Genomic DNA, 13,035 nt, shown 5'->3' with positions numbered 1-13,035 from the left:
AAGTTTAAGTTAAACTAAGAACTACGTTTATGGCTTGAAGCACAGACAGCTATCAGAAGTGGGAACATTGATCCTTAAGTTTCTCAGCGTGGAGGCTGGAGAAATGATTTTGTAAAAAGAGCAATTCACAGAAAACATGATGCCCAGTTTGATAACTAAAATAAAATTGATGTGAATTAGAAAGCCTGGCTTCCTTTAGAGACGTTAGCAGAGACGATTCACGTGGACAAGAACCAAGTGGGCACTTAGCTGATGTGGTGTCACACCTGTGTCTACTTTATGGCTGTCTTAAGCAAGCTTAGGATTTTAAAGGTAGAGTTATGTGGGACCACTTTCCTAGGGACTGTTGAGCCCTGTGTATTTTAAACCTGAAATGATCACCAAGGAGAAATCCAGCTAATCTATGGAAACAAATCCACTCACGATAAATAGTGGACTGAAGTTAGCTTAGTGGTCAACACCAGTCTAAGAGACGAAATACCACTGCACCACGGGTTAATGAAATATTGAAACGGAAGGTCCTACTTTCTTGCTGAGGTTCAACTAAAATCTTAGAGGCACATAACTGGCAAAATAGGAAAATACACACAATTTCACAAAACATATTAAGAGCAAACAAGTTCCCTTACTGTTTTTCCCCTTAGAAATTTAGAATGGCACTAGGTAGTGCAAAGTGGGAAAAAAAGTACCATCAGCCCTGTCTCTTCCAGGTAGATATGTTTCAACAGAACCACGAAGCAGAAAAGCATCCTCTTCTTCCAGCCATGGCCAACTAGGGCTTTTCTTTTAGCTTCAGATTAATACTTTGGAAAAAAAGAAAAAAAAGAAAAGAAATGAGAAACATGAGAGACTGAATAGAAACAGTAATGATTTGAGGAGGGCTGTGCTTGCTTTTTTTCCTCAAAGGACTTACTGAAAATAAATCATGCATGCTTCTTATACTAGACAAATCTGGTAAAACACAATCTTCCCTAGTTGCCAAGGCTCTCTTTAACATATGGAATCTGTTCACTTTTACCAAAGTTTCTGGAAGCATTTTACACCTTTCCAAACGATCTAGGGGGCAAAAGACTTGCGTGCAGGCTCCCTTTTAAGTGGATTACGGTAAGGAATATTATTGCATTTTGGAAATCCACCTATTTTTTAGTAAATGGCCTTTCCTTGTGGGGCAAAAAAATGGTCTGCTTGAAATAAGGAACATCTGACAAGCGCTAAATACTAAGAGGTAAACAATAAAACAACAACGGCAAAACCCCTCCAATATTTAAAAAAATTTTTTTCCTATTATAAAAGAAACACGTTTGTTTTTGAAAACTACAGAAAACTATGAAGAAAAATAAAATTTAAAAGTGACCTCTTGGGCCACCATCCAAAGAAAACCACTGTTGACCTTTTTTCATGCATAGCACCTTTGATTCCTCCCCCCAGATGTTTTGTCTTGGAGCTTTTAAAATTTTGTTAAATTCATCAAGAGTATGTTTCTAACACGTGAAAAGTTATAAACTTGCTACCATATGTATGACCTTGGAAACGTGAGGCTAAATGAAAGAAGCCCGACCCAAAGCCCATGTGCCATGTGATAGGAAGCACCCAGACGAGGTAGATATAGTCAGGAAGTCGGTTGGTGATTGCCAGAGACTTGGGGTCAGGGGAAATGGAGAGAGTGATGGGGTTACTTTCTGAGGTGAGGAAAATGTTCTAAAATTGATTGTGGCGTTGGTTGTACAACTCAGTGACAGTGCTGTGCCGCTGAACTGTGCAATTTAAATGGGTGAATTCTATCTCAGTAAAGCTGTTATTTAAAAAGCACAAGTCAAAACCACAATGAGATGCCACCTCACACCCACCGGGATGGCTATTATCGAAAAAACAGCAAAACAGAAGTGCTGGAGGAAAGGGAACCCTTGTGCACTGCTGGTGGGTATGTAAACTACTGCAGCCATTATGGGAGACAGTATGGAGGTTCCTCAAAAAATTAGAAATAGGACTATCATATGACTCAACAATTCCACTTCTAGGTACATATCCAAAATAATTAAAAACAGGGACTCAAACAGATATTTTTACACCCATGTTCACAGCAGCATCGTTCACAATAGCTAGAAGGTGGAAGCCACCCAAGTGTCCATCGATGGATGAATGGATAACAAAATGTGGTCTATACATACAATGAACATTAAGAAGGAAGGAAACCGACAGTTGCTACAACATGGATGAACCTTGAGGAATTAAGCCAAGTGAAATGAACCAGTCACAGAAAGATAAATATCATGTGATTCCACTTATATGAGGGCCCTAGAGCAGTCAGATTCAGACAAAGTAGAAGGGGGGTGGGGGGCTGGGAGCTGTGGTTCAATGGGGATGGATTTTTAGTTTTGCAAGACGAAAAAGTTCTGGAGATCGGTTGCCTGACAACGTGAATGTAATTAACATTACTGAACTGTACACTGAAAAATGGTCAAGACACTATTCAATACAGTTTGTGTTAGGTGTATTTTACCATAATTTAGAAAAAACTGATAAACCGAGGGGGGCTAGCATTACTGTGGCCCACACGTCCGTCCCCGCAGGTAGGGGCCACCTCGCTCCTGAATCGTCTGTCATTTCCGTGACGGCACGTGCTTGGTTCTGTGTGCTTCTGAACCGTGTGTGTGAGGTGTCCATGGGTGTGAGGCGCTCTCTTTTCCCTCCAGGTGACGCGAGAGGGACTCACCGGCTGTGACTCCACTGCTTTCACTCTCACCCTCCAAAATTTTCTAAAGTCAAAGGATTTGCCTGAAAAGGGCGCCAACTACTTTAATGAGATGGATTCTTATATCCTAAGAAAAGCTTGTTGTAAAGAATGTCTATTGAGTTTGGTATCCATAAGTTTGTTTTCTATGTCTGTGGGTCTATTTCTGTTTTGTATATAAGTTCATTTGTATTGGGTTTTCTTTTTTTTGATTCCACATATAAGTGATATCACGTGACATTTGTCCTCTGGCTTACTTCACTTAGCATGATAATCTCCAGGTCAAGGGAAAAGAATCTGAAAAAGAATATATATATATACCATATATATATATGACATATATATGTATACTGAATCACTGCTGTACACCTGAAAGTGACACAACATTGTAAATCAACTACACTTCAATTTTAAAAAAAGATGGAAAAAAAAAGAATGTCCACTGAGTTCCCAGATATCTAGGGAATAAGCCTAAAATGGCTTCGGGCCGCTTGTGCCTCTCTTCCACCTCCTGTGAACATATCACAACTTCCTGGCATCTACCAAAGAAGAGGGCTACAGCCAGTGAACACTCAGAGGAAGAACTTCCACCATGAGAAAAGAAAAACGCTTTGTCTGAAACAGGCAGCTTGGGAGGTATGTGCGGATTTTGCTTAGGTCTGCCCTCCCTCCCGAGCCTTAAGTCCGTATCTTGCAAAGGTTACTGTGCTTTGCGGGTGGAATCTGCAGCAGCTGAGCCCTGTTTATTCTCGCAGCTCTGCAAATAAAGCCAGCCCATCCAGTTTACAGTAGTTAAGGTATCCTTCCTTTGAAATACCCTCAGCGATTCGACCACTTCTTAGCTCTGGGGCCTTGGCCTAGTTACCTGTCTTCTCTAAGTCTCCACGTCTGTATCTGTAAAGCAGAACAATCGTATCTCACGGCTTGCTACGGATTAAGTCTAAAGTGTTTTCAGTTGCACATAATGAGCGCACAGTAAATGTCTATTATTAGTAGCAGTAATATTCGTACTAGTAGTAGAGTCGCAGTAGTAGCTCTGCGTCGTTCTGAAATGGGAAAATCATCTCTCTGCTTACAATAATCTTGTCTCCTTTGGGAGTTTTCAAACCCAGCCATGCTGTCAGGAGAGGCCAGGTTGTCATGGATATTAATCTCTATTTTATGCCCTCAAGGATCTGACTTGTCTTCCTACCAGCAGGGTTTTACCATGGAGGTGTCTTCTTTTTTATCCACTCTGACCCCTTCGATCTTTTAGATTAGATCTTTTTCTAATATGCATTTTCAAAAGACAGATCCTTCTTGACTTGTTTTTGCTTCAAAAATGGACTTCCAGGGGCAGTTATTCCCAAAAGAATGTTATTAAGTTTGATTGACGATTGGATTTTTATTCTTATTCCTATGGTGGTGGCTCAGTTTCTTTCGCAGACCAAGAAAATATTTATTACATTTGGGGCACAACATCTGAAGGGTGTGAATGTGGGTCAGAAAACTTGAAATCACCTTGAAAAGTTTAAAGGGCACGGTCACTTTGTTTCATCACCTAAGGCCCCTGATACAAATCTGAAAAAAGCACACCATTTTGAAACACCTCATTTTTCATACTGACTTCTTTTTTGTAAACCTTTTAGGGTTTAATTTAACCCTTCAGCTTTTGGTAAACAAGAAGCTGAAAAGTTGAAATTTAATAACCCAGTTTATGGAAGGAGCAAGAGATAGTCAAGAGTGGATGCTTTTTAAGTTAATACAGGAAACCACACTGAAGATTAATTTCCGAGATAACAGTTGTGTTGTGAAGCTACTAATTTAAGTCTCCCCACACAGAACCACTTCTCCTGGATCGTGTAGACTTTTTATGTGTGTAAGAATATAAAAAGTCATGTTGCAGGTTTGAGGAGATGAATGAATAAATAAAATCCAAACCTGACAGTGAAGGAGACAAGCACCTGGGGCTACTTTTAAAAATAGTATGCTTTTCGGAAAAAGCTGACTTTTCATCAGACTTGAAATATGAAAGGAGTATTCCTCATTGGGTAGATGGGCTTCACTTTCTAGAACTAATTTTCCAGTGAGACATAGTAGCTTTCTGCTAATTTCCCATAGGCTAGTTTGGCTTCTAACGTGTGTTAAACGAAGTTTCTTACAAAGCTTCTGACAATATTGTTTAATGATAAAAGGAAACTCTCCTGTTTGCTGTAGGAAGAGCAGGGAGATGGACTTAACCTTCCCTTCTCTCTCTCAGGAAAATGAGGCCATGACAGTATCAGCACACATCGCGTTTTATTCTTGGCCTTAACTGAGCTCCTTGGAAGAGCCTTTGCCCATTTTGCAGTTTATCCATTTAATACTAGCTAGAGAAGGTGTAAAATGCTTCCACTCCGGAACCAGAAGGTAAACGAAGCCTGGTATTCCGATACTAAAGAAAGCCAGAAACCCAGGGCTGGAAGTCAGCAGAAAAAACTCTCAGCCACTCTGGCCCTCATCCCGTTTCACATCCTCCACACTGTGAGCGTGTGTCTGGTAAAGAAGAGCTTAGGAAAGAGAGGGCTGAAGAAAGCGGAAGCCCGGAGAGGAGTATTTTCTAAGAAGTGGGAAGTAACGTTAACAATTTGCAGCATCCCCCCGCCCCCATGCCCATCCCTGGAATGAAGCCCAACAGAAGCAGTGTTTTGCCCTCTCCCCAGCCCAAACAGCCCTTTATACAGATGAGGAACAGAACACACAAGGCAGGCAAAGGAGTGGGTAAGCCCGCAGATGCAGCAGCTGTAGGTTAGTGAGGGACATCCGTCCGCGTTAACTGTGGGCACAGGACTCTGCTCTAGGGGGCGCTGTTTTGATGCGGGAGGGATGATTTGCACATAGGATTAGATGGACTATAAGGGCCTATGTTTTTTTTTTTTTATTTTGCCGAACTTTCGCGTGACAGTTTGCTTGAAGTATTTGCTGTCTTCATCTCAAAAAAGGTGGGACCAGTGTACCCTTCAGAAGAGTAGCTGCTCGATTTCAAAGGTCTCTTTTACAGCTTTTGTTCTTTATGTACTTTTCAGTAAAGACCTTCTCTTTCAAGTTTTTGTGTATAAACTTCCTTAAACTGTAAGGTCACCATGGCAACTGCAGAGTAAGTGCACTGGGATTTTCCAGCTTCCCTTCAGACCTCCTCCAGGGAAAGGAGGTCACAAGAGAACAAAATGTGACAATAGCAGATACATTTAAATGTGATCTTTGCTCCTCCTTCTGGATTCCTGTGAAGGAGGACAAGGTTAAATTCTCCACAACTCAAACCCAATTAGGAGTCCCCGACTGGATGGCCAATTTCCCTGAGAGCATCATGGTGACCACAGTTTATTCCCTGAAACTGACCGGGACAATAACGAACTCTATTTGTCTTAGGCGACAAATTTTGTCCTCCCCGGTGTTCTCTTAGATCAGAGGTTGAATACCCATTCCAGCATTAAGACCATCTCTCTCTGATTTCAAACCCACTGGCTCTGAAACTGCCCTGCAAAGGCTCCAGTCCCAGCTCTGGGCCATTCTTACCGCTGTACAAATTGGACTGGCCAGTTAATCTCTCTATGCTGCTCTTTCCTTATCTACAAAACGCACCTCATTGGCTTATTCTGAGGATAAAAATCAGAGAGTGTGCGTGCAGGTTTTTACATAGAACCTGGCACGTGGTAAGAACCCAGTACATGCTCAATTTTTGTTTCTCACAGGATGAGACTAGATGGACTAGATCATTCCTAAAGTTCCATCCGGACTCAACTGCCTCTTGAATTTTCGAAACAAGGACGTTTTCTCTCCCATCCACCAAAATAAGTTCAAATGGAAGTCCCTACTTTCACTAATTAAAATATGAATGATGTAATTCAGAAAGCAGAGTTGCTTTCCTCTTGCCCAAATGCTTTTACATCTGGCTCAAATACTCATTTTCTCCTCACTTTTGGACTGGAAAAATAGAATGCCAAATGAAGACTTAGGTTGTCCTTACGTCATCTAATGGTGATCATGAGTGAGACGGTGTTAAGCTGGCACGTTTCTCTTTAAGTTTCTAGATTCAGGAATAGAGAACATGAAAGCTGAACATCTCAACGGTGTTTACCCAATCCTCAATGTATTTTGTCTTTCAGAGCCCAGCCATACAACATAATAAGTAACCACACAGTTGTTATTGATGGTGAATTCTTACTCCTTCTCCATAGAAGACATTTCTGGGTCATTGTAAAGGCAGCTAGTTCTGAGTGCAAGGGGGGGGAGAAAAAAAAAGGAAGCAGTAAACATTTTCTCCACTGTTAACCACTTTGTAAACACGACAGATTTGGCCTTTTTAAACTGTTTAGTGTGGTCCCATTGCTACTACTGAACACATCTACACCTGAACAGATGATGAGATTAAGCTCTGATTCTTTTACCATCAGTTTTGAAATATAGTAATTGCTTCTGATTTAGAACCATAAAAGGAAGATTGAGAACTCCAAACACCTCCAGCGGTCTCTTCTGTCCTTGTTTTTTTGTTTGTTTTTTCTTTTTCCTGACTTCTCAATCTATCTTATTCAGGGAACATTATATTGCAAATTTTTATTTGTAACCCAAATAATATAATATTTTAGACACAAAGGACAGTCCCTCTCGAGCAGCCTGACGTTATTTACATACGAACACAGTTAACTTTCAGTTTTCACAACAACGAAGATTTTCCAAGACACTAGAAGAATGCCAGTTTCAGCTTTCTTTGGTGTTGTTACAGAAAAATACCTTACGGCTGATCTGTATTCAGGTCAAACAAGTGAGTCCTAACATTAACCTAAACTGATTGCGTCCAGAAAGAAAAATGTAACCATATAAAATAAGGAAACTTTTATTATGGTGTATGAATGTGTTTATGCTTTCTTGTGTAATATTAGCTGCTTTTGATATTCCGTGTAATTCCTCTGTTAGCCAGTTTCAAACTTGCTTTATATTAATTTCCAATTAATACTTAACACTTCAACTGTTACTTGTTCCCCTCTGGTAAATATTTTATTGTTGGCAAACAAACGCCATTTAAAGAGATGCTGTGATCCTTTTTACGTGCAGGAGTTCCTTTTGTAATGTGAATAATTTCACAAGCCGGGGTATCTGTCTGCACATCAGAGGTTCGGTTATTAATGTTAGGTATTTTGTTGAAAATGGCAGAAGTCTGGCTCCCTGAGAAGGGCAGAGGGCTTTTTGCCCCTCTCCAGCTACCCTTCTCGCTGGTGGTGGTATTTTTATGGAGGATACCTGGCAACTCTAGTGAACAAGGACAGTCAGGCAAGTGTTGACTGTTCTAGAAAAACCTAGCGAAGCTGCAGTGGAATCAAGGCAGGGCAGTCTTCCAAACCTAGCTTTTCTGCTTTTTAACTTTGCGTAATCCTTCCAAGGCAAACAGCAATTTGCAGCTCACGTATTACTGTCACCCCAGAGGCGACAGACGGATTCTTCGCCGTTTTCAAAATAAGAACGGCTCTATAGATACAACTTATCCTTTGAAAGTATTTTCTTTCCTATATAAAACTAAAGGTTTAAGGAAAAAAATAAGGCAGGCTGAGGAAATTGCCTTCTGAAAGTCAATTAGAGGTGGAGGTGGTATGTGTGTGTATGTGTATGTGGGGAGGGGGTGAATGTTTAAAAACATTAGTGGGACTAAAGACAGACAGGCTTTGTTCCCTGACAGGGTATGTGTTTGCTTTTGTTAGAACCAGCCTGAAGCGTTCAAGTTAAGGTCGTGTGGAAAGTCAGGGGGCATCTGTTCGTGAAAGGAACCTGGTTTTTCTGGCTTCTAAAATCTAACCATAGATCTGCAGTGATTTATGTTTTCTGAACCTCACATCATCCTCTACAGTCTGTCCAAGGGTTGGGGGACCACTTCAGAGGCTGAAAGGTAGTCAGGAAGATGTAGCTAGCATGCCAAAACGGAAGGATTCTGAGGGATTTCAATCATCGGTGGGGTCAACAGAGTAAAATTCTTTCTCCTTCCACGTTTTCAGATGTGCAGATATATCTCATTGCCTCATCTCTGTAATGTCACCATCAGAAGAAGTAGGATCAATTGGAGGAGAATTTAGACAGGCGGCTTTACTCACTGAATCCAAAGCAAGAGCATAGATCTCCTGGGACAAATCTAATTATTTTTATTCAGCCATTTACTTTAAGACAGTGATTCTCAAAGCAAGGTACCGAGACTGGCAGTATTAGCATTACTGGGAACTAGTTAGAAATACAGATTTCTCAGGCCTGCCGAATCAGAAAGTTTGAGGGCGAGGCCCAGGATACTTGTGTTTTAACAAGTGCTCCAGGTGATTCTGATGCACAGTTAAGATCGAGAACCACTGCCCCACAGCAATGATCTTATTAGTCTTATGCACATTCACCAATTCATGCAGCTGAAATTTACTGAGCATCTAGTATGTACTAGGCATGAGCTTGGTGCTTCCTTTAGGAAGGAGATCAAGACATCTCAGGGCCACCCGAGACCATTTAGATATCGGGGGAGAGGATCTGTGGCAGTAGATTAGTGAACAAAATGAAGAATTTGAGAGAAAAAAAGAGAAAGCTACACAACTAAACCAAAAATGATAAATGTTTTCCTATGGTAGCTAAGCAGGAAGAGTAGAAATATGGAGGGAAGATAACTATTGAAGGAGGCAAGATTTTATGGTAATGATAGCACATGACTAGGGCTCTGTAGTGGGTTTGGCTGGAAAATTATTGATGCTCTTTCCTCATCTTTTGTCTTGAAAACAGCTCCTTAATTTCATAAATACGTTATCCTAAAAAATGAATACGAAAGGGAAACTAACTGCTAGTTCTCTTTGTAGGGAAAGCTCATGACACAGTACAATTTGAGCAAAGATAACTGCTGAAGGGGTACATTACACCAACTTTCGGTTCCTTGATTTCTAATATCTTCCTTCTTTCCACAACTTCTTGTTTTCAACAGTTGAGTTAGAGACTAAGAAGATTCCGTTAGAGTAAAAATTTGTGTAATTTTGAGTATTGTTAGTCTAAATGGGTGTCAGTTACCTTGAAAGAAAACTAGAGGAGTATTTAACAGTAAACTACTCTACTGCTAAACTTGCTAAAGCAAAAACCTTTCCTTGAGTTTTTAAACCCAAAAGATCCACACTATAAGCAAATAATTCTACAGATTACCTGCTATAAGAATGTGGTGTAGGGAAAAAATATCGAAATGGATTGTTTTCATGAGGAATTGGCATTTACACCTATGCAGGTAAAGCTTCACTAATTTAGATCTTATTTAGTCAGAATTTGTAGCTGTTTGGACATTGTCCAGGCTTTCTGCCTTTGCAATATCTATTAAAACAGGAACGCGTTATAAAAATTAACAGTGGGGCTTCCCTGGTGGCGCAGTGGTTGGGAATCCGCCTGCCGATGCGGGGCACACGGGTTTGTGGCCCGGTCCGGGAGGATCCCACATGCCGCGGAGCACCTGGGCCCGTGAGCCATGGCAGCTGGGCCTGCGCGTCCGGAGCCTGTGCTCCGCAGCGGGAGGGGCCGCAGCGGTGAGAGGCCCGCGTACCGTAAAAAAAAAAAAAAAAAAAAATTAACAGTGTGAGCAACATGTGAAATGGAGAAGCTTAATACAGCAAATATTCTTGTCTAGATTTCACATAAAGTGTCAGAAAAATTATCTGTGACCGGGAGATAAGAAAAGGAAATTACTGGATGTTCTTCCTTTTTTTTTTTTTTTTTTTTTTTTTGGCGGTACGCGGGCCTCTCACTGCTGTGGCCTCTCCCGTTGCGGAGCACAGGCTCCGGACGCGCGGGCTCAGCGGCCATGGCTCACGGGCCCAGCCGCTCCGCGGCATGTGAGGAGATCTTCCCGGACGGGGACACGAACCCGTGTCCCCTGCATCGGCAGGCGGACTCTCAACCACTGTGCCACCAGGGAAGCCCTGGATGTTCTTTAATAGCAGTGCTGAGTTGACTTTCTATTGATCTTACAACTCTGTAGAGGCAGATGTTAACCTGTAGATTTTTATTGAGCAGAGATGCAAATAATTTCTGTCCAGCGGAAAAGAAAACCCTAAGGTTACAGTTTATTGCCCTGTTGAACATTAATCAGTTTTGTATCTAAACCAATATTTTTATCCTAATGTTCCTTTATAAACTGCCTATAGATGTCTAGCTTTTCAAATGCTCTTTGAACTGGTTTTAACAGCTTACTGGTTCCTTCATTAAATAATTAGTTGAACAAAATCATTGGCACGTATTCGTTTTATATTTGCATTAAAGTTATGATTTTGCTGTTTTGAAAACTATAATAATAGTGAGCAATACTTTTTTTCTTCATCCAAATAGCTCAGAAGCTGTTAGGCTGTATTTGCCAGTCACTAAATAAGGTGTTTTTAAAAAATCTTGGGAATTCGTGAATTTGGTTCTACAAAACTACTGCAAAATTCAAGTTACCATCATTTTTCTGCATTAGTATGAACTGGTGAGGTTTATTGCCTCAATACAGCCAAGCGATCATCTGGATGTTATACTATATGTGGCAGTGCCTGCGATGGGTTTCTTTTGCTGTAGTGCCTAAAATTGCATGTATATTTTTAAAAGAAATTAAACAACAGTAACAAGGTGACCAAGATAACCAAGATCATGGTGGGGGAGGGTGTGGGGGGCAAATAGACTGTAGTACAAATAAGAGAAATTACATCTATCATGGAACAAAGGAAACTTTTAAAGGGTAGTATTGTCAGGATGCAAGAATGAAACACCAGGCATGCAGGTCCTCCCAATTCATTCCTGAAATGCAAGCCAACATCACTGCCAGCTGCTGAATGGAAACCAAGTCTTACTTAGCTGCTTCTGATGCTTCCCTCAGTTCTTCATCCAGTCTGCATGAGCAAAAATTAGCAGTGTAGAAAAGAAACAAAAAAGCAAGCAGAGCGTGAGAAGAGTCACCCAGCAAAGCAGAGCCAGACATAAGTGGAGCGTATGTGCTTTTAAAAACCAACCTTTGGAGCACTGAGACACATTCCTTCAATTAAATATGGTGTGTTCAGAACTCCGATTCAACGTTTATGTACGTTTCTTTTGCAAAGTCCTTCATAAAGATGATAGATATAAACGTTGCAAGAAAATTGGCAACATGCTGGCTGAATAAAGCTGGAAACAGCCATAGCAGTTGCTGGGGACAGTTAAAGTTAGCTTGCAGCCTGGGCCAAGTCAGGGACGTATCTGGTTTAGTAGGTTTCAGTTGCAAATTAGGTTGACCTCAACAGCTTTTTTTTACACACGAGACAAAGACTGGAAATGATATACTACAAGGGACTGGTACGAGGACCTCTGCTCTGATAGCGTGTTGAGGTCACCCACAAGTAAGACACTGGTGTACACACACAGAGGACCCAGCGTGAACTGTAGATCAGGAGACTTTTACCTCACACTTCTCTTATAAGATCTCTCTTCATCGTACCTTACAGGATAAAAAATGAATGCAGTGAGGAAAACGAGCAGACAGACAGATGGAAAAAAAATGACAGGTCAGTGTTTTACAGAACAGTCAAAACATGAGAGGAAAAGCCTACCCAAAGAGTAATCAAATTGCCTTTGGGGAGAAATCTTGTTTTTATTAGATATAGTCAATGATTTCGAATTTATGATTATATCCAGCCAATCCTCATGATTTGCAGATTCCGTGTTTGCAGATTCGCCTACTTGCTAAACCATAGTTGCAACCGCTAAAGCAGTACTTACGGCGCTTTCATGGTCACTTGTGGATGTTCACAGAGTGACCAGAAATTTGAGTCACCTGACCTGTGGGTTCCCAGCTGATGTGGAACTAGGCGAGGCTCCGCCTTCTCGTCTCAGCTCTTTTGCTGCAAACAAGTAGGCTTTTTACAGTCTCTGAAGTGTCGTGTTTTTCTCATTTTTGTGCTTTTTGCTGGCGATCTCTTTCTTTATTAAAAACATTCCCCAAACATTGTGCTTAAGTACCATCTGGTATTCCTAAGCACAGGGAGGCTATGATGTGCCTTAGGGAAGGATGTATGTGTGTTAGATAAGCTTTATTCAGGCACAAGTTACAGTGCTGTTGGCCCTGAGTTCAATGTTAGTGAATCAACAGTACAGGTCAAATAAAATATCTTTAAACAGAAAGGCAATAAGACAAGTTTATATATTAATCGGTCAGTGAAAATGTGGTGACTGAGTACTCACAGAAACTCAGCCGTGTATTCCCCCTAGAAACAACGGTTCAGTACTTTATTCGAATCTTGTAAGAACATCACTGCCACAAGTAATGAGAATCGCCTGTAATCAGTGAT

General features: G+C 41.0%; 1 protein-coding gene across 1 annotated transcript in view; it reads right to left on the bottom strand.

The window, feature by feature from the left end:
* Positions 1–772: 772 nt before the first annotated feature.
* PRUNE2 (prune homolog 2 with BCH domain) overlaps positions 773–13,035 on the bottom strand; it is a gene marked incomplete at both ends in the record, with an annotated part of 267,702 nt that continues 255,439 nt past the window's right edge. The window contains 4 exon segments of the mRNA XM_082843243.1: positions 773–803; positions 6,915–6,962; positions 11,566–11,604; positions 12,150–12,185. Of these exon segments, the coding sequence (XP_082699369.1) occupies positions 773–803; positions 6,915–6,962; positions 11,566–11,604; positions 12,150–12,185 (154 nt within the window).

The sequence above is a fragment of the Leucopleurus acutus genome, assembly GCF_964270905.1.
Source record: "Leucopleurus acutus genome assembly, chromosome: 7".
Classification (NCBI taxonomy): Eukaryota; Metazoa; Chordata; class Mammalia; order Artiodactyla; family Delphinidae; genus Leucopleurus; species Leucopleurus acutus.
Note: the sequence above shows the minus strand (reverse complement) of the source record. Positions and strands in the feature narration are given on the sequence as shown.